Here is a 21,733-nt window from a genome sequence, read left to right as displayed (position 1 = left end):
ATAACCTAGACTGGGTGAACTAAGATTAAAACATGAAAAAACCCTGAATGTGAACATGAAGATGTGGCATGCATGACAAACCTAGAAACATGACATGAACATAGCAGACAAGGAGTGAATGAAAACACACAGACTAAATATACAGAGGAGGTGATCGGGGGAAGTGGAACACATGAGGAAACAGCTGACTGGAATGAACATGATGACACCACAGGGCAAGTAAAACTAAACACAGTGAACATGGGACACCAGACCTCTTCAAAATAAAACAGGAAACATAATGGGATGCAGACATGACACACATGAACTTAAACACAGGGGTGAAGACACAAGGGGAATCTAATGAACAATGAACTATAACAGCAACCAAGGCATAAGACATATTAACTAGATAAGCTAAAATGAAACTAGAACATAAATGGATAATAAAATACAATGAAACTCAAAACACTGGGTCACACGAACCAGGACCGTGACAATGTCCAGAACAGCTCCTGATCAGGATGCATCCTAAGCAGATAAACGACCACCAACTGGCTCCTTTTACTGAGGAGTGCAAACAGTAATAGGATATTTTCTCTCGCATGTTCAGTAATTTACTTACAAATTGAGAAGCCAACAGCTGTAAAATATTTCAGCAACTGTAAGTAGCTGTATAATAATTGTTTTGTGCAGTAACTATAGCATGCAAGCATCCGAGATGGTTCTGGCGTTCTGAGTTTTGTTCTGGACTGGTTGGTTATTTCTTTGAAAGTATAAAGTATTTATGTTCTAGTTCCTTAGTGTGGTTCCCTCTTGTGCCTCTGAGTTTCTTCTTGATTTCTTGTTTTATTACATTAGTTCCTTTTAGGGTCCAGTCCTCTTTCTCATCTCTGTGTCCTGTCATCAGTATCCCCGTGTTTACCTTCTTTCCCTCGGTCATGTTCTGTCTCTGTGAATACGTTAGCAGTCCTGTCCGTCTGTTTTCTCCCTTCCTTTTCCCGTATTCATCTTCCTGTGTTTCATCTGAGAAGCTTCTTCAGGTCTAAGAACGCCCTATGGGAGTGTCCCCAAGAGGGTCATGGACCCCCTATTGATCCTCTACCTAATCACACAAGCCAAGGTGTGAAAACGGGTGTGGGTCACAATCAGCCAAGGTTTCGGGTGAACCCACTGTGAAACCTAGGGACAGCACCTGGCCACTGGTACAGATATGCTGTTGACACCTGGGTCAAAATTAAAACCCAAGAAGGAGAATCCTTCACTGCTCACATCAACTCAGTGGATAAAAACATAAAGTTCACCAGGGAAGACACAAAGCTCCAACAGCTCTGAGCTGAGGAAAGATGATAAATTTGCCTATTTTGTGCAGAATATAGCAATGGCATTATGTTATATTGAGCAGGCAGCCGCCTACATTAAACTGTGACTTTCACCGGTCCTGGGTGTGTTTCCTAAATCAGCAGCAGATGCTAAACAGCTGACAGAGTGAACAGGATGTACACAGCTGACCATTCTGTGAAAATAATTAATCTGCAGAGGCAATGTCTGAAACACAGAAAGTGGAAGATGTAAACTGACCAACTCAGTTAATTTAAGAACAGTTAACCTTAAATACCAGTGATACTTTGTTTACTCTGATTCACAGCTGGAGGGCCTTTGACAAAATGAGCAGTCATGCACTACTTCCCCAAACTGCAGCCTCATTTCATCTATTATCTACCAGAAGTGCTGTCAAATCTAAACCACTGTGTGGTCTCAGATAGTGAATTGGAGATTATTTATGTAAACTTCAGGAGTTGGATCCGACCTCACAGACTCGTCTTCCAGGTTCTCTGTTTATATAAACCTTCTGCACTAAAATCTGTTTGTTCTTGTTTTCGTGCCGACTCTGCCTTTTTCAATTCATTAACCTCTCATTAGTACACGAGGATCTGCCTGGCCTCTGAGGCCTTCCCAAACCGTAACTTATTCCATCTGCAATTATCTACTAGAAATGCTGTAAAATCTAAATGAGGCTACAGTCTCGGCTTGCAAACAGAGTAATCTGCTTTCTCATGGATCATACAGAAATGATTTCAGACCATGCAGCACTGCTCTCCCAGTTTGTAGCTGTCCACATTTCTGCAGCGATCTCGTTTGCAGCTAGTGGTCTTATATAATGTTTATATAATTGTTATAGGATATTAGTTAAAGAAGATGAGTCTCATTCTTCCAATCATAGCACTCATAAAACACATCACCTAACGCAGTGCTAAATAATTCATTCCTATAAAAGGAGTGGCGTTTGACACCTTAAGAGTGATTTTGAAGTCTCATGAATTAAACATAGTGGCTCTTGTTTGTCTGTGGATGCAAATGGCAACATAGGTGGTGATGTTAATGCCAGTGATGCTTCCCTGAATGACAGCCTGATTAAAATGAAGAAAGGGCCTTGGTGAGGGCTATGTGAGGATAACAGGGGAATACTGATGGAGGATTGCTTTTTATTGCTCATTTTTGGGGTTATTTCTTGACAGTAATTAATTAAAAAGCTGAATGTAAGTAGAAGCTCTCTTAGACAAAATGTACATGGTAAAGACGTCTCTGCACATGTTGTAGTAAATGATTTCCATAGTCTGTTCTGATCCTCAGTGATGTTGTAGTTATGGAGGTTAATGAGTGTTTTCACTAACAATCATATATCAGTATTTATTATGCATAGAGCCATGGAAACTGGCTCTCGTGAGGTCTGCTCTCTGCAGTGTCTCAGACCTCAATGATTTCAGCTTTTAACCACAGATCACATATTCTACTTTTGAGGCACAGCAGAAAATATACCAGTGCCCAAAGGTGCATGCACTCCAGGCTCATGCCAGTGTTGTACTTTTTGCAATCATGTGAGGCTGCACTTGCATTCAAGTCATGCAAATGTTGTCATTAGTGGGTAAACAATTTTGTTTGGAAGTCCACGTGCCTGCAGTGTACAAGCAGTCACTCCAGTACAGTCCCAGACTACACTGTGCAACACATTCTGGGTGTGTCCTCCAAATACACTACAGGAATACACTATGACATAATGTAATAAGAACACCTGACTGGAGTGCATTTCTAATGGTGAGTATAATCCCGGACTCAGGATACGAATCAGATCTCAGGTCTTACTCAGATCACATTGTTCTTGGGAAGTGTGATGTAATCACCATACTGTTGTGTACAGTTTGAGGAATATATTCAAAATATACCCATATACTCTCACCCCCAACTAGTCACAAGAGATGGCGGCCTGTCCCATGTTTCTGTATATTATGGGTGGCATAGTATACAGAAACATGAATGGCCTGGAAGTCCCGAGGTCAAAGTGGGAGACGCCCCCAAGGGTGGTGGAGAATGACCGAGCTAAGATGCTGTGGGACTTCCAGATGCAGACGGATAAAATGGTGGTGGCTAACCAACCGGACATAGTGGTGGTAGACTAACAGAAGGAGATGGCTGTAGTGGCTCTGGCTTGATACTTCTTCTCTGGCTCTTGGAGGAGGCGGGCGCATCTTTCACCCTCTCCTTCCCTTATCTTCCCTGCTGCTGCTTCTATGTCCTTGTCTTGTCTTGTTTGACTCTAACCCTGAGAGAGCCTCGCATTCTCGCTCTTGTTCTCTAAAACTAAAGAAGAACTATGGATTTGATCAACTGGTCCCTTAATGCAATTGCCACTCTATTCTCCACAAGAAGCCTGGGTTCGGGAGAGCCTGAGTGTCCAGGAGGGACGTTCCCTGCTGGATACACGATGGACGGGTGGCAGAAGTGGCGCGTTGTGTGCCTGGCGAGCAGTGTTGGGCAAGTTACTTTGAAAAAGTAATTAATTATAGTTACTAATTACTTCCTCAAAAAAGTAACTGAGTTAGTAACTGAGTTACAATATACTAAAAGTAATTAATTACTTGAAAAGTAACTATTGCATTACTTTAAAAATAATCTTTAACCCCCTGGGGTCCAGGGTATAATTGGCCATTTTTTTTACTACTCTTGATTTTCTCTCCACATTTCACCTTTAAAAACTATTTACTTTGCCTTGTTTGGCATCATCCTTTTCAGCACAACCTCACGTGTCTGAATTTACAGTCATGTTTTCATTTTGACATACTGTATAAACACAATTGATCTAAAATCAGACAAAAACCATAAAATCCGAGTAGAAAAAGTGATATTTTTAACTGTAACAACCATAAACATGTTTAATGAATCATATTTCATAACTTTAAATGCAAATATAAATTGTCAATTTTAAACTCATATGCACAAGTTTTGCAAACAACAGTTATTTGCATCCATTTACCTTTTACCCCCTTTTTTATAACCATTTCAAACTATTTACAGAACAATCAGCTGTTCTTCAATAAGATGCCGCACAAATTATTTGTGCCACTCCAAAAAAAATCATTTCTGTCCACTATAAAGGAGAACATCACAGCCTGATACCTGCAGGTCTGACAGCAGCAGGTGTATCACTGCTGTTTCTACCTGGAGACAGCAGTCGCCTCATTGTTCTGACACACAACACAAAACTATCCACAACACTACACACTAACTACACACTCCAAACACGCTAAACATCACAAATCTCTCACATCTCAAAACTCGCTGTCTCTCTCTCGCCGTCACTCCTAAATCTTCCCCCTCTTCCTAAACAACCAAATGCCATGTTGCCATATCATTTTTTGATTGGTCGACATGGTGCATTTTTCCACCGACACGAACGGGCTGTTTTTTGGTTTGTTTTGTTTCTTGTTTTTTTGCTCATAAGCAGAGAGGTCTCGCTGCGCTGTCCTTACACAGTAAAAGTGACGAAACTATTGAGGAAAAAACGCCGCGTATATCTTGTTTATCATGACTCTGGTTTTACGTGGCCTATCAACACAATTTAAAAACTGGTATATGTCACCTTGTTGCTTTGTCATCTTGAAGTGGTCATGTGATTGGCTTATCACGACTACTTTATTCTTCCTCAATCAAACAGCAGCACTCATGCGATTGTTTTGCCCCCTTAGCTCCAGGTGTTGTGCCAAAACTTGATCGTCGGGCAGAAAGTGATTACCGTCCGCAGGAGTGCACAGCTGCTTAAAGCTGTAGCGCCCAGATTACTTACAGCTACTTCCGTGCAACTGATATAAGATGTGGTAAGCTGAACACAGCTTCAACCGTCTGTTTGTTGAAAATTAGTAATGCAACCACACCGCATTTTCTTGTTAGTAACGGTAACGGTGTTGTAAAGATAGGAATAGTAATTAGTTAGATTAGTTGTTACTGAAAAAAGTAACGGCGTTAGTAACACTGTTACTTGTAACGCTGTTATTCCCATCACTGCTGGCGAGACTGTCTATCGAGGACATTGAAGACATCTACCTATTCGGAACAATGATAACAGGGTTCTTGCTGTTTGGAGCTGGCTTGGCCCTGGTTTATTGGAAATTGAAGAAAGCGGTTACTGCTGTTCAAAACCCAACAAGGCTAGCTGCTATGATCGAAACTGTGGGAAGAGCGGTGAGTGCTCAGACTGTTCTTACTGAACGAAATATGGGAAAGACCTTGGAGGAGCTCACTCCCTTCCCCGGATCCAACGCCTCCTCCCATGCTTACCTCCGCCGATGGACACAGCAGCTCAGCTGGAGGCGCAAGGAATCGCAGCGACCATGACCACTGTGTACATCGGCGTACCCCCGCCCTTATGTTGCTTGTCTTTGTTTCATGGCGTTATAGTGTGATGATATCTGTGCTTCTTTATGTGCTATGGAGTTTTTTGTTTTCTCTTCATGATGACTCCCTTGTTGGAAGTCATCATGGGCAGAAACCCTTTTTTTCTCCTGAATTTTTGCCCCTATGTGTTACATATGTGTTACATATCTCACTGTCTATCCCTTTTTTTGCTGCCTAGCCTGATCTGTCTCCCCAACGTAGGTTTGTATATTGTATGTAATGTCTGTATGGTCGACTAGGTCTGTCATTTCAGCTGCAGGCAACTGCAGCTGACAAATAAAGCTTATCCTACATGTAGATACATGTAGCTTGCCATCACCAGTGTGTGAATGGGTGGATGACTGGATGTGTAAAGCGCTTTGGGGTCCTTAGGGACTAGTAAAGCGCTATACAAATACAGGCCATTTACAGGCCATCCTTATCCTTAGTGATAGATGAGGTGATACTGAATGACAGCAACATCAGGAAGAAGGAACACCAGAAGCTGGAGAAGTACCAAGGGCTCAGAGAAGAGCTGGAGAAGATGTGGAGGGTGAAGGTAACAGTGGTCCCAGTGGTAATCGGAGCGAGTGGCTCCAGCAGATCCCGGGAACAACATCGGAGATCTCTGTCCAGAAGAGCGCAGTCCTGGGAACAGCTAAGATACTGCGCAGGACCCTCAAGCTCCCAGGCCTCTGGGAGAGGACCCGAGCTTGGGGGATAGACCGCCTGCAGGGGCGAGAAAATTTTCTGAAATCGTTTTTCTTTTTAATCAGGTTTGTACAGTTGTTGTTGGGTTAGTTCTTGGTAATTCTTAGTTGCACTGCAGTGCAGCATGTGGCAAAAAATACACTTTAGCTATGAGCAGTGGCTCATGGACATGATCGTCCCTCCATCTATTTTTCTTACCTTGTTAATTTCACCTTTCGCTTTCTCTTCTCCTCCTGCACTTCTCTATGGAGTCACAGCCTCCTGTGCCCGTGAGGACTCGTTACTAGCTGTTACTACTGTTGACTGTGCAGCAGTAGCAGCTCCAACAACTAACTTGTCTGTTAATTCTGACACATTTTGCTGCTTTTATTTTTAGTTTATTTTTATTTTTCTGCATCAGATTTTCAACTCTACCTTTTCACCACTTCATCTACATTAAACTCTGTTCTACAACCTGTGCGAGTGCACAGAGAAGGTATGGGAAGAGCTGGTGGCGTTAAGAGATTTAATCTGGCAATACAGTGTCTGTAATGAATTGAAAAGTTTAAAGTTTAAGGCAGCATGAGGGTCTTATCTGATGTGATGTGGACTGGAGTGGAATAATTTATGGAGGTGTTTTTAATAAGTAAAATAATTATTCATCATAGGATTTACAAACAGATTATTTCCATTTCTTCACAGCAGAGTGGAACCAAGTGGTAAAAAAGAGACTGGACGTTTGTTTGATGGTGTTCCTGCATGCAGTGCTGCCACCAAGTGGTCCAAATGAGCATATGTCTACCCACAAAGAAATTTAAAAAATTATGTTATGTAATGAAGTTAAGAATTATGAATTGAGTTGTTGGGTCTGCGCTTCCACAGGCCCCGCTGGTTTAGAGACTTATTCCCGTTAACGAAGCAAGACGAACAGCTCAACCGGTTTTTCACATGCTAGCAAGGGAAGGATCTCAGAGCAGCCCTTCTGCCCTCGGTGTCAGACCACTTCGAAGAACCAGCTTCCCCTTCAGCCTTTTATTCTGTGACACACAGTTTACACAAACACCCATTGTAAACCCCCCCTATGGTTATAAAAGATAAAGCACTGGGTGTGTGTGTGTATGTATGTGCGAGCGTGTGTGTGTGTGTGTGTGTGTGTGTGTGTGTGTGTGTGTAGTTGCATGTGAATGGAGGTGTGTTCGAGTGACTTCGTGCTCACCAAAAGGGTCATCTCCCCCACCCTGTATATGGCTTAACTCCTGTAACGGTCTCACATACACAAACACAGGTGAGGTCATAAATGGCAAGAAGTTACTAAACAAGAAAACAGAACCTTCACATAGGATGTTCCTATAATAAAACACTACAACCTCCCGCACCATTCAACAGGCTGGGAGGGCAATAGAAACAGGAGAATGTCTTTGATCAATTTAACAATTTGACTCTAACATGAGTTTTATTAGTTTCATGGCAGTGTTCTAGCTGTCTCACCTGTAAAGCGTAACAGCAATTAGAATCCATTAGATGTGTATTTTCTTTTTGTTTGTATTGAATCTTTATTTTAAACATGTTAAAATAGTACAACAACAACAACAACAACAGAGAAAAAAAGAGACAAAAAACAAAGCAAAGAAAAGGAAAAAAACAATAATAATTATAAATAACTTACATGTTCAAAATGGAATAGGAAGAAGCATAAACTTATTTAATCCCACCCCCCTTTCCTCTATTTGGTAATTAATAGTCTATCTACACGTTTTCTTCCTCTTTATATCAATCAAAAATCAATCAATCAATCAAAATTTATTTATATAGCACATTTAAAAACAGCAGTTATGATCAAAGTGCTTCACAAATTAAAAGATAAAATAAGACAGATAAAAATAAGATAAGAAAGATACAACGCAGGAAGAGACAACCATAAAAACCAACCAAATGATAATCAAACTATCTTACATCAGAGCCAGAGTGAAAAGATGGGTCTTTAAACGAGATTTAAAAGACTGAACAGTCTCAGAAGAGCGAATGGCAATAGGGAGGTTGTTCCACAGTCTAGGAGCTACAATGGCAAAGGCACGGTCACCTCTGGTTTTCAACCTAGACTTAGGTTGCATTAAGAGCATCTGGTTTGAAGATCTTAATGCTTTTATGGGATTATACAAATGAAGAAGTTCTGTTAAATAGCTAGGGGCCATGTTATTTAAGATTTTATAAGTGAGTAAAAGAATTTTAAAATCAATGCGAAATTTCACAGGGAGCCAGTGTAACTTGGCTAAAACTGGAGTCATATGATCATGCATTCTCGCACCCAATAAAAGGCGTGCAGCAGAGTTCTGTACTAATTGCAACCGGTGAAGAGAGGAGTGAGGGAGGCCTAAATAGAGGGAGTTACAATAGTCCAGTCTAGAGGTAATGAATGCATGAATAAGCTTTTCAAGGTCCTTGTGGGAGAGGAAAGGCTTAGCTTTAGCAATTTGACGTAACTGATAGAAGCTGGATTTAACCACAGTAGATACTTGTTTCTCTAATTTGAAAGAGCTATCCAGGAGTACCCCAAGGTCTCTTACAACGTTGGAGAGGTAGCTGGCAAGTGGGCCAAGGGTAACAGTTAACTGGTTCAATGGAATATGGCTGTCAAAGACAATAACTTCTGTTTTACTGTCATTCAAGGTTAGAGAGTTTTGCGATAGCCAGGTTCTCACATCATGAAGACAGTTAAACAATGTATGCAATGGATCTGTGACATTCAAACTCAAAGGGAAATAAATTTGAATGTCATCGGCATAACAATGGAAAGAAATATTGTATCTTTGAAAAATAGATCCCAAGGGCAACATGTACAGAGAGAATAACATAGGGCCCAAAACAGACCCCTGGGGCACACCACAGAGAAAAGGAGCAGAGGAGGAGGAGTATTGCCCCATAGTGATAGAGAATGACCTCTCTGAAAGATAAGATTTAAACCATGATAAGGCTGTGCCCTTAAGGCCAACTACATGCTCTAACCTTGATAATAAAATGTTATGATCTACTGTGTCAAACGCAGAAGTCAGATCCAGTAAGACTAGAACCACAGAGCAACCTGAGTCGGTGGTTAAAAGGAGATCATTTAAAACTCTTAGCAAAGCTGTCTCAGTACTATGTCGAGGCTTGAAGCCCGACTGGAATTTTTCAGGGATATCATTGGAATCTAAGAAGGTCTGAAGTTGTTTACAGACCACCTTTTCCAGGATCTTTGACATAAAGGGAAGCTTAGAAATTGGTCTATAATTTGAAAGAACACTATGGTCAAGATTAGTCTTCTTAATAACGGGTTGAACAACAGCATGCTTGAAGGCAGAAGGTACGCAGCCCGAAGACAATGATGCATTCAAAATTAATAAAATACAAGGCCCAATAGTATTCAACGCTTCTTTAAAAATACGGGCAGGGAGAATATCATGTGGGGAATTGGAGATCGTTAAGTGGTCAATTATTACCTTTACATCAGAAAGAGTCACAGGCTCAAACTGCTGAAAGACAGCAGAGCATTTAGAAACTGGAACTTGATGTGAAACTACAGATAAAAACGGGGCTCTTAAAGTAGTGATTTTTTCAATAAAATACCTTAAAAAACTTTCACAAAGAGCCGGAGAAACCTCCTTGTGTGCTGTAGCACGAGGATTAATCACGGAGTTAAAAATCTTAAAAAGAGCGTGGGGCTTGTGACAATTGGTCAAAATAAGACCTGATAAGTAGGCAGATTTAGCAGCTTTGACAGTCTTCTGATATTTTGACAGACAATTGTGGAGGATTTGCGCTGACACTACAAGCTTATCCTTTTTTCGCTTCCTCTCAGCACGACGGCATTCGCGCCTGAGAGCACGGGTAGTTTCATTCAGCCAGGGTTGGCATGACGACTTAGTACGCTTAGTCTTGTGTGGAGCCACCGTGTCCAGAATAGAGGAACATGTAGAATTAAAAAGGTTATTAAGCTCGTCAGCCGATAAATCCACAAGACAAGTGGAGTCGCGGAGCGCCGAGTTGGCAAAAAGAGTAGAGAAGTTAGTGATGGTTTCAGAGTTAATCGAGCGCATCTGGCTTGATGGACGCTCGCAGTTAAGCTCCATATGTTGTAGCATAACATTAAACATAACCACAGAATGATCAGAGATCCCAGAGTCCTTGATATCCGTTATACAAATATCCAGACCGTAGGACAAAACTAGGTCAAGCGAATGGCCTTTTAAATGCGTTGGTTCACTTACCCATTGCGTAAGATTAAAAGTGTCAATAAGGGCAAGGAAATCCTTTGTTAGTGTGCTTGCCTCACAACAGACATGTATATTAAAATCACCAACAATTAAAACACGATCGTAGCGTAAAAACAGGCTCCCTAGTAGTTCAGCAAACTGAAAAATAAAATCCTTAACAGATTTCGGGGGTCGATACACCACAGCACAAAGAATTGGGGGAGCACAGTTCAGTTCCAGTAGTTGCACCTCGAAGCTGGTGAAAGAGACGGGTGGAAGTTCCCGAGATCGAAATTTGTGTTTAAAAATCGAAGCCAATCCTCCACCTCTGCCAGAGATCCTAGGAGAGCTAGCAAAGGCACACTCTGGGGGAAGAAGTTCTGAAAAAGCAGAAGATTCCTCAGGACGAAGCCAGGTTTCCGTCAGATAAAGAAAATCCAGCCCAGATGAGACGAAAAAATCGTTTAAAATAAAAGTCTTGTTTGCCAGCGATCTAACATTTAGCAAAGCCATCCGAAGTGTAATCGGGTTGTTGCTCGTAGGAACAGATCTCAGCAGGCGAAGATTGCTGTAGTTCACACCACCTCTGGAGAGCCGCACCCAGCTCCGAACAGGTGGGCACTCGGCCGGGGAGTCTAGGTAAGCATAGCGTCCAACAGGACTTATCCAGCGGTGGCAGGGCAGTCTATAGCAGAAGCGATCCCAGAGAGCATGAGAAGTGGATAGAGTTTTTACAAATGCGTGGTAACTGGTCGCATCAAGTGAGTTTAAGTAAGCCTTAAGGCGAACACGAATACCGCTCCGTTTACCCCGTCTCCTATGACGTTTCCTAGGTGGAAGGGTAGCTGGAAAGCAGCGTAAATGATCAGAGATATCCGTCGGAGTTGAGAAAAAGTTCCCTGATTGCCACTTGAAACCAGGCGTTTGGTGAGTCAATGGCTGGAGATTCAGAAGAGTTTGACGATCATAGGTAAGAAGCGCAAAGGCGTCAGGATAACACAGAGAAAATAGAATAGCAAACAGTAGACAAAGCTCGAGGAGACGGCTCGCCGCAAACACTGGCGCCATCTTGGATGACTTGGATGATCATGTGTGCTTCATTTTTGCAGGCTTCATGTTCCTGCCACAGAATCTATATATCTTCCTCATTACAATTACATTACATGTTACATGTATTTATATATATGTGTGTGTGTGTGTGTGTGTGTGTGTGTGTGTGTGTGTACATGTTTCACGCCTACTGGCTGAAGAGAAGCTGACTGCACTCCACGAACATCTGCAGCCTGTGGACACCTCTCTGTTGAGGAGGATGACTCTAAAAAAAAAGTCTCAACACAAATGTGAGATGGGTGATAAGTAAATGCAGCTTTTAGGCAGCTGTTCCAAATAGCTTCCATCTTGGAAAGCCACTGGCTGCTGTCAGTCCTGCCTGAAGTCAGCAGAGTTTAGCCTGTAACCTTTGTCTGTGCTCTGGAGCAGTCTGTCACAGCGTAGCTCGTGTTCCCTCACATACTGGTATATTAGTGTCTGAGTTCATGCAGTTCTGGATGTTGCTTCGGCTGAACAATCATGCATCTTTATTGCCTAGTGTAATTTTACGCTGTTAGGTTATTTTGTGGCAGTGTTGTAAGAATCCCAAATCCAAACAGTTCAAGGACAGGACAGACCCTGCTGTACATGAAGATTTCTCTACATGAGCTGCTGAGCTGCTGGGGCTCAGTCACAGTTGTCTTTAGGGAATAGATGTTTGTTTTTTTCTCATCTTTATAAGATACTTATGTCCCAAAACACCATTTTACACAGCATGCATCGAAGGAATAGTATTGAGTTCTCAGAGAAGGGCTTTGCCAAAATATGAAAACACACACATTTTTAATGAAATGTTTATTTAACAAACAAACTAACTAAAAGATATAAAAGATAAAATAATAATCTACTGATGACAGTTTCTATAAAACACCTAGTTAGTGACTAGATAACATAGCAGTTGTACCTAGCATTATATAACCAATCAAAAAGTGTAAATAACATATATTTATTCACACAGACAAAATTCAGTCTTCTAAAGTCATTGTGATCAGAGTCGTTTCTGCAGTTTGTACAATGGCACTGATGAACAACGACTGCCAACATAAACTGAGAGCAAAGACATGACACGGAAATAGGCCTCATTTCTTTTTCACTCACTCTGTGTTTATCTCTCTCTGCCTTTAATCATTTGTTATTATTAATCTCTGCCTCTCTTTCACACTGTGTCTTTGTCCTGTCTTCCTCTCCTAACCCAGATATTTGCCCCTCCCAGAGCCTGTTTTTGCTAAAGGGTTCTTCCTGTTAAAAGGGAGTTTTTCCTTCCCACTGTCACCAATTGTTGGGGTTTTCTCTGTATTATTGTGATGTCTCTACTTTACAATACAAACCATCTTGAGATGACTGACATAGTGATTTGGTGCTATGTGGACAAATATGTCACCTGTGCTGTACAGCAACATCATTCCTTGCTATGTGTTGCAAAGTGTCATTAAAAACAGTAGATGGAGACACAAAGCCAAAGCCACATCAAAACAGACACCACATTTCTCTGTAGGCGAAATACACTGGATCATTGAAATACTGAAATATTTCATATTTAATATTGACCAGTTATTGATTATATTTACAATGGTTTGTTTTTATTTTTCATTGACAAATATCATTTTTTATCATCAACTCAAACCTGTTTCATTGTGCACATTAATATGTGCAAATTTTACGCTTGAATAAAATTGTTTCCCGACTTACATTTGGTCTGCAACCAGAGGTACTGTATCTGAAATGGCCACTGCAATGTCTTTCAGAACAACAGATTTGTCTGCAATATGCAGTGTGGATTTAAGGCTTGCCCAGAAAGTCTGCTGCTTCCTGTCATCTTTTGGCCACTCAAGGTATGTCTGCTGCCTCAGCAAACTCCGGAGTCTCAAATACTTCTTGGGAAGAGAGTTTGTCGGAATGGGCTCCAATAATATGAAGACCAGTGAGTCCCGATGGACACTGATGGCTCGGTGCTGAGCGAAGAAGAGCTCGTAGTTGCACCATTCGCTTTGCACAAAGTGTTTGGAGAGGACAAACAGCGTCTTGTAGCTGGACTCAACACAGTTGATGATGTTGTCTATGATCCACTCTCCAGGGACAAAGTCTCTCTCATGGACACATAGGGAAAATCCAGCACCTTCCAAAGTGGGAACCAGGTGGGTGTCCACCCAGTCAGAATCTTGATTACTGTAGGAAATGAACGCATGATAACTAAATGATGCATTGTTCAAAATATTGGAACGTTTCTTGCCTCTCCTTTTCATCCTGATCCAGACCCATAACATCTTTGTATACCATGCTCCATCACATTTATGAAAAGCCAGACCTACGGCTGCAGATATAACTATTAGCACGGGCAGCGCAACTGCAGCTTGAAGCCACATCTCACACGACAGCTTACTGGGTTTGTACTCTGACAATGGCAAACCTGCAAATGACAGTGGTGTGTTACATGTATAATCTAAGGGCCAGTCCACTATCAAAGAATTGTTGAAAGCAGTGATGAACCAATAGGAGTCACATGAGCAGACAAACGGATTGCCTCCAGCTTTGAGTTTCTGAAGCCTGGGAAGCCCTGCCAAGACCTCTCTCGATATAGATGTGATAGCATTCTGGTCTATGTGAAGACTTAGCAGAGCTGGGACACTAAGATCTACCGGGATAACCTGGATGCTGTTGGAGCTAAGTGTAAGATGTGTCAGCTTGGAAAAGCGAGTCAGATCCTTTTGCATTATGGACGTTATTCCTGTCTTTGACAAGTCAATCTTCTCAAAGTCTGATGACAGATATGCAAAGACACTGTTGCCCAGGTTGTTGTTTCCAAGGCTAAGCTCAGTCAGCTGAGCAGGCCAATAGCATTCCCCATCCAAGTGGATGGAGTTGAAGCTGAGATCCAGAGACTCTAGTGTGTTCATCTGATGTGTCTTCTGAGAGATAAAGGAAAGACTGCTGAAGCGGTTCCTGCTTAAAGACAGCTTCCGCAGTTTAGGAAAAACAGAGCTGTGTGAACACGGAGTCCACCAAAAGCCCGACTCTGTCAGCAGGTTATCTGACAGATCAAGAATCTCCAGTGATGGCAGGGCAGTCATGACTCTGCAGGGTAAAATATTCATTCCAGTCCCAGAGAACTTTAAATAGGTCAGTCTGGAGAAGGCCTCAAAGCTCATGTTTATCGTGGGATATCTGTATTGATAATGATTCACACCATTAAAGATAACTGAGGAAAGATTGATTGTGTGATTAATGGTTGGTAAATGAAAGCCATCTGGTGTATCCTCATTGTAAGTGATGTTGACAAATGAGAGCTCATGGAGAGGGGAAAGCCACACGTTCTTCATAAACACCACCATAAACGTGCTGTTTATCCAGGTGTTTTCTAAGGTGAGATTCTGTATAAAAGGCATTGTTCTCAGGTTCTTAAAGGGGTTGTCGCTCACATTGCAGCTGTCTGGAAATAGAGAGATGAATCGCAACATTTTTGCTTGTGTCACATTCAAGTCCACAAGGAGGTTCTCAAACATTCCAAAGGTTCCACAAAAAGATGCAAAAAGGGACAGTTTTTTGAGAGACTTGATTTTTGCAAGAGAACCAGATTCATACTTTTGCCAGTGAGTTCCTGCTCCCAAAGCCAGATGCTGAACAGAAACATTCATCAGGGCATCAAAGTCACCGTAGCTCACTGACAGAGCAGCTGGACTACCCAGTGACAGGAAGTCTAGCTTTGTAAAGTTCTGAAAGCATGCCGGTAATTCATAGCTGGTATACAAATTGTTGGCCAGATCAAGAATTTTCAGCTGTTTCAAGGAAATGTCAGGGATGAAAGGTAAGTCATTGTTAGATATGTTGAGAATTTTGAGTGCTGGTGTGTGGGTAAACACTGTGGCTGAAATCTCCCGAAGACCACAGTGAGCTGCTTTCAAAAAACAAAGCTGGGATAGTCCAGAAAACTCAGTTCCTTCCAGCGTTTGGATGGCGTTGTAGGAGATGTCCAAATACTGTGTTTCGTTGGAAAGACTTGATGGAACACTGGTGATATTTTGATGTGAGAGGTCTTTGACACCTCGCATTGACGTGACGCATAGTTTGAATCCTTCGTTATTTTCCCTAATAGCCGTGCAGTCCGGTCTCATTAGGGACACGATGACTATGGTCCCAATCAAAACAGCCACAGATGTGCTGAAAATACCAACATGAATAAAAGAAGTCATTCAAAGACACAATCATTTATTGTGCAAGGAATATCTTAGCACAGCTATGTTTCCAAAAAAATAGCACCACCTGAAATGTAAATAAAAGTAGAATGCACACCATTTAAAGTTTACAGTAAAGTATACGGCCATAATAGGATAATTTGAATATGATTCCAGCATCAAACAGAGAATTTGACTGATCTGAAAATCATTGTATTCAGTTTCAAAGCTTTACAATAAAATAGAAAAATAGATGTACCAGAGATGAACATGTACGTTACCTTTGTGGAGACATAGCTTCAGCTTCAACTATGACAAATTCAGGTCTGAGCTGTGTGAATACTTTTATCCTGCTCTTAAAAGAAACTGTTCCTCTTTTTCCTCTTTTAAATTCCTCTTTCTCTCTGGTTCCTTTCACATGACTTTCCACTGAGAAAGCAAATGTTATGTCTAAAGGTTGCACAACTGACAGGAGAAAAAAGTATTTCCTCGTAGGGTCTTTCCAATACTATGCAAAAGTCTCAAGTATAATTTCATTTCCTCATATTTTGCTGGGAAAATGAGAAATGGGTGCAACAGTTTCTTAAAACATGTCCAACCATATATGGAAGCACAGTTTAAAAGGCAAAAACAGACTTTTTACAATTCTTTTGAACTTGACATTATTTGATATATTTATAGTCATATTTGATATGACTCCCTTTATTCTTCAATACAGCCTGAACTCTTTTGGGCAAAACTTTTTGTAATTACCTCGGGAATAGTTCTCCAGCCTTCTGAAAGGACACGTCTAAGCTCTTCTTTAGATGCTGGATGCATTTTGTTCCATATCCTACACCGTTTAATACTTTTGAGGTCTGGACTCTGGGAAGATTCCTTGATTAGTTCCATTGTGTGGTTTTCTATACAGCTGTGATTAGGATCATTGTCAAAAAGAAGCTGTTGCCAACCAATGGTTTATAGACTCTGCATCTGCAGTTCCACACATTTTGACAAAATACCCAACACCGCTGGCTGAAAAGCACTGTGCTATACAAATGGTCATAGTCGCTCTTGACTACCTCCGTACATACATTACAGTCTAAGGAGCTTGGAGAGAAAGTGACTGGACTTATTTAAGATGTTTTAACTCTTCACTTCTTCCGTTTTTTTTCTATTTCTTATGCCTGCACGGCATTCGCAATCACACCCGCCTGGTAAAACACGGGGACTCAGGGGTTGGTGGGTTGTTGTGGTGTGTTTCATGTGCAGCTGGCAGCCTGTGAGCTGCAGCCACAGCAAATAACGATGGCTCGAAACTATGATCTGTGGTCCTGCTGTGCCTTATTCACACCACACTGGTGCCGAAACCCAGGAGGTGGCACGGCGGGTCCTTACCGGATCCAGGTAGGGGAGGAGCTGGCCCAGATGTTGGCCAAAATGGCGGCAACCCAGCGGAAGCAGGCGGTGGAGGTGCGTCGCCAGCAGGAAGAGCGGATCCAGACCGAGCGCCACCTGGAGAGGATTGGGGAGCTGGCGGCGCTGCTCTGGGCCTGGGTGCCACCCCCGCAGGGGTGTCCCGACGATGGTGAAGCGGTGGAGGGGCCGCGTGAGGCACCTCAGCAGCTGGAGGTGGTAGACGAGGCGCACAGCGGTCCTTCCCGGCCGGAGGAGGGGAGCAGCCGGGTGAAGGGCTACTCCTGCCGGGAGCGGTGGACGAGCCGCTCCAGCTGGAGGCAGCGGACGAGGCATGCGAGGGTCTACACCTGCCGAAGCAGAGGAGCTGCGCGACGGGCTGCTCCAGCCGGGAGCGGTAGAAGAGCCGCTCCAGCCAGAGAGGGAAGATGTGAACGAGGGTCCTGTCCAGCTGGGAGCAGTGGAGCAGCTGCTCCAGCCGGAGGCGATGGTGGAGCCGTGCGGGGAGATGGAGGTCCCCGTGTCAGGGGGTCCCGCGCGACCTGAGGCCGACAGCGAGACGCGAGCTGTTCCGACACAACGGACGCCGGTCCAGCCGCCAGTGAGCGGGGGCTCACAACTGTGCCTGCAGGGCTGTGCCGGCTCGCCAGGTGACCGGCCTCCAGACCAGCGTCGCTGCCACCGCTGGAGGCGTGGACGGCCCCTGGGAGGGACAAGGCCCTGTCGCCGGGCTGGAAGCCGGTTGGGGGGAAGTAGGTTCGGCCGGATGGCTCCCCGGCCTCAATCGGGCGATGGGGGTGTGTGGCGAGGCGCAGTCGGCGGTGCCGTGCGGACACACCTGCACGGCATCTGCAATCACGCCCGACTGGTAAAACATGGGGACTCAGGGGTTGGTGGGTTGTTGTGGTGTGTTTCATGTGCGGCTGGCAGCCTGTGAGCTGCAGCTGCAGCAAATAAAGATGGCTCGAAACTGTGACCCGTGGATCCGCCGTGTCTTATTCACACCACATATGGACACAATTTTTAAATGCTGTTCATCTGCTGCAGATATTTTTTTAAGCCCTCCACTTCTTCTTTAGACGTTTACTTGTCCAGTTTCCCCAGTTTATTAACAGCACGCTGCACACCACGCCGAGATCTACCAAGTTTTTGGCCAACAGCTTTTTGTGAATCACCTTGTTGGTGCAAAAATGTTATTTTATACTCGTCAGTTGGGTTTCTGACTAATCTGGTGAAAACTGGTGAAAAATGTGAGAAGTGGCAGCACTCAAACTGTCATGGTCTCTGTGTCTCCTTGGTGGACCTAGGTTCCAGGCCACATGTTGTTTTTAGTTTGTGTCTCTCTCTCTCTCCTGTCTCTCACCTGTCTGCCTGGGCGGAGCTCAGCTGGGCTCCGGCCCTTGGCCCACGCACCTGCCGTGAATTTACCTGTTTACCTGGACTTCTGGGCTGCTATTTAAGCTGAGCTTAAATAGCAGTACTGACGAGTCACTCTCGTCAGCCCCAATAAACCCTGTTTCTCGTGTGATTTCTCTGTTTATTCATGTGATGCAGTCATGTGACCAAATAACCAAAGATAGCGGAGGGCATTATACAGCAGTTGTTTTGTTTGCTCTCAGTTTTGACAGCGCTAAAAAAGATTATTTTTAGTCTGTACATGCTCCAGATAGCTTTTCTTCAAATTCTTTAACTCTCACTCGCTTTGGCAAGTTTGTACTTTTGTGTTACTCGCAGCAACCACTCCACCTCATCGTTAGTCCATTTAAAAAACTTGGTGCTTTTCCTTGACACTTTGCCGCGATGTTTTAACGAACCGGAAAGTAAATAAACGGCAGACAGAAATGAGGCAGGCCAAAACTTCATGCGTTTCATGCATTCGCTGTACTGGAACGGAAGCGTTTTTGGCCGTTTCATTTTTGGTTTTTTTGGTTTTTTCCCGCCTGTCCCGTTTGGTTCTTATGTCATCAGAATTATTGTCTAAAGGCCAAGAAAGATGCCCAACGGATTTACTTTACCAAATGGACCATCCCGGCCTTGCCGTATTGGTCCATTTGATTGACCTTTGTTTTTATTGTTTATTTTATTTTATTTTCAGTTGTTACATATGGGACAGACATGACTGGGGGAAGGAAAAGGGAGAAAGAAAGAGAGGAAGGGAAAGAAAAACAGCGGGGAAGAGGAACGGTGATAAAGGGCACAAAACAAAAAAGAGGTGGGGGGACAAAAAATACATATATATATCAATCACCTGGATCACCTGTTGAGAGAAAAAAAGAAGAGAAAACAAGCAAAAAAGAGAGCAATATAATAAACAACATCATCGCGATAATCTATGTGAATATAACAGTAAATACTAAATATTGAATATTATTGTGCAGCAAGTAGGATTGACAGCGCACAGTTTGTATGGAGGAGATCCAGGCTCCAGACATCCAGAGACCCTCAGACCACAAGAGACCAAGGAAGACCTACGGAGGGGGAAACGTGCCACTCTCCCAGAAAGAGCTGAGGAGAGCCCCAGATGAGGGATCACTCAGCAGCCCCGGAACAGAAGCCAGAGGGGGTTGCAGTGACGTGCCTGTGAGTTCCGCTGGCAGCCAGCTGTGCCAGAGTGACCAAGACCCAGGACCAGAGGCCGAGGGCACCCCACCCCCCGAAGGGGCCCGAGCGAGCCTTAGGCGCCAGGCCCTGACAAGCAGCCACCGGGAGTGAGCCGGTGCATACCTGAGCGCGCAGCCCCGGACACCAAGAACCACCAATGCACCGATGTCTGAGGGCGTCAGCCACTGGCAGGGGGAGTGGTAGGGGTAGCACCCAGACCCAGGAGGTGTCACCCTCTTCCCTGGGGTGGAGACAAGCAGAGCGCTCCCGACTGGGAGGAGGGAGGCCCCACATTCCAGACCCCAATCGGACGGCCAACTCCTCCGCCCTGCCCCAATGGGCAACAGAGAACGGGGGTGTGTGACGACTCCAAACCTCCCTCCGCCCAGTCATATGTGGTGTTGATGCATGTGTGTTCTAAGGTGCATTTAAAACCCAGGAGGGCATGGAGCTACCTCCCAGAGAGCAGTAGGTTAGCGCATAGCCCCTCCTGAAAACCCTCAATGTATACATGTATTTAAAATTGAGAGGTGGGCACCGGCGCCAGAGGTGAGGTTGTATACCCTGATGGTCTTCTGGATGCCGTGTGGCATGCCCACCCCCAAGGTCCTCAATGTATGTGTTATGAGAGTGTGAGTAATGTGAATGTCTAAGTTGTTGAAGAAATAGAGACACAGGCAGCCAGAAGGGGACGGGGGGGGGGGGATGCCTCCCCTGCACCCTGGTGACACACCTGCACCCCAAGGCCCTGCATGTGTGGGTGATTGTGGTGGAGCGGGAAGAGGGAGGCAGCTGGAGATGGGGGTGAAGGAAGGGAGGGGAAAGGGGCCCCTCCCTGGGCCAGCTCCCCCGCTGACCCTAGTAGGCACCCCCACACGCTGGAACCCACCAGGGCAAGGGGGCCCAGGCCCATCCGGACCAGGGACCAGAGCAGCAGCACCGCCCAGCCCCACAGAGTCCGGGGCAGCCCACCTGACCCCACCACAGAGAAAACTCCACCCACCCCAACATTCACTCATCTCCCAGACTACACAACACAATAGATACCCAGGTTGAGTTCTTTCTCCACCTCTCCTATAATCTCTCCCCCACCTGCAGAGTGAACTCCTGGAGACCAGAGAACTTCTGCATGATGTAACAGCCTCCCCACCAGTTGAAGAGCCCCCGGTTGGCTCGATGCACCAGAGGCCCCCCGCGCCAGGGCTGAGCCCCCATGCACCCACTCGCCCACAACCTCGGCGACACACCAACCAGGCCCCAAGCCCATAAGGCCCAGCCAGAGCCCCAGCCTGGAGACGGAGCACCCCCAGAATCCCACGCCCGCCCCGAACCCACCCAGGGGCAGCCAGGCTACCAGGTCAGTAACCCACATCCATCAGCATAGACCAGGGGTGTCCAAAGTCCGGCCCGCGGGCCATTTTTAATTGGCCCTCAAGTAATTTTATAAATAGAATAGAAAATGGCCCGCACTTCAACTTTTGCTTGAGTGTATTGCACTTCTTAGTTTTAACACCAGGGGGAGCTGCTGTTGATCAAGGCAGTTGCTCCACCAAAAAGGACAATCACAGAAGAAATTTACCCCAAGTTACCAAACATGGCAGAACCAAAGAAGCGAAAGGTAGAAAGTGAGTGCAGAAAATGTCAGACACGGTGGGAGAGTGAATATTTCTTCAAAGAATTCAAGGGGACGTGTGTCTGTTTGATCTGCACTGAAACTGTGGCAGTTATGAAAGAGTATAATGTACGATGTCATTATGAAACCAAACATCAGGTCTATGCATCCTACACTGGTGCTGAGCGAGAGCAGAAATTAAAGCAAAGGGTAGCTGTCCTGCGGGGTCAGAAACAGTATTTGTTTCGTGCTCAAATTGT

At 44.3% G+C, this 21,733-nt stretch overlaps 1 protein-coding gene across 1 annotated transcript; it reads right to left on the bottom strand.

The window, feature by feature from the left end:
- Positions 1-12,474: 12,474 nt before the first annotated feature.
- Positions 12,475-16,205, bottom strand: LOC102076024 (toll-like receptor 1). The gene is made up of 2 exons (XM_005460356.4): positions 16,147-16,205; positions 12,475-15,851 (listed from the first exon to the last, which is right to left on the bottom strand). Exons 1-2 carry the CDS (start codon positions 16,158-16,160, stop codon positions 13,382-13,384), a joined length of 2,484 nt encoding a protein of 827 aa, XP_005460413.1. The 5' UTR covers positions 16,161-16,205; the 3' UTR covers positions 12,475-13,381.
- Between the last annotated feature and the right edge of the window lie 5,528 nt (positions 16,206-21,733).

The sequence above is a fragment of the Oreochromis niloticus genome, linkage group LG17, assembly GCF_001858045.2.
Source record: "Oreochromis niloticus isolate F11D_XX linkage group LG17, O_niloticus_UMD_NMBU, whole genome shotgun sequence".
Classification (NCBI taxonomy): Eukaryota; Metazoa; Chordata; class Actinopteri; order Cichliformes; family Cichlidae; genus Oreochromis; species Oreochromis niloticus.
This window is presented reverse-complemented; position numbering and strand designations above follow the sequence as displayed.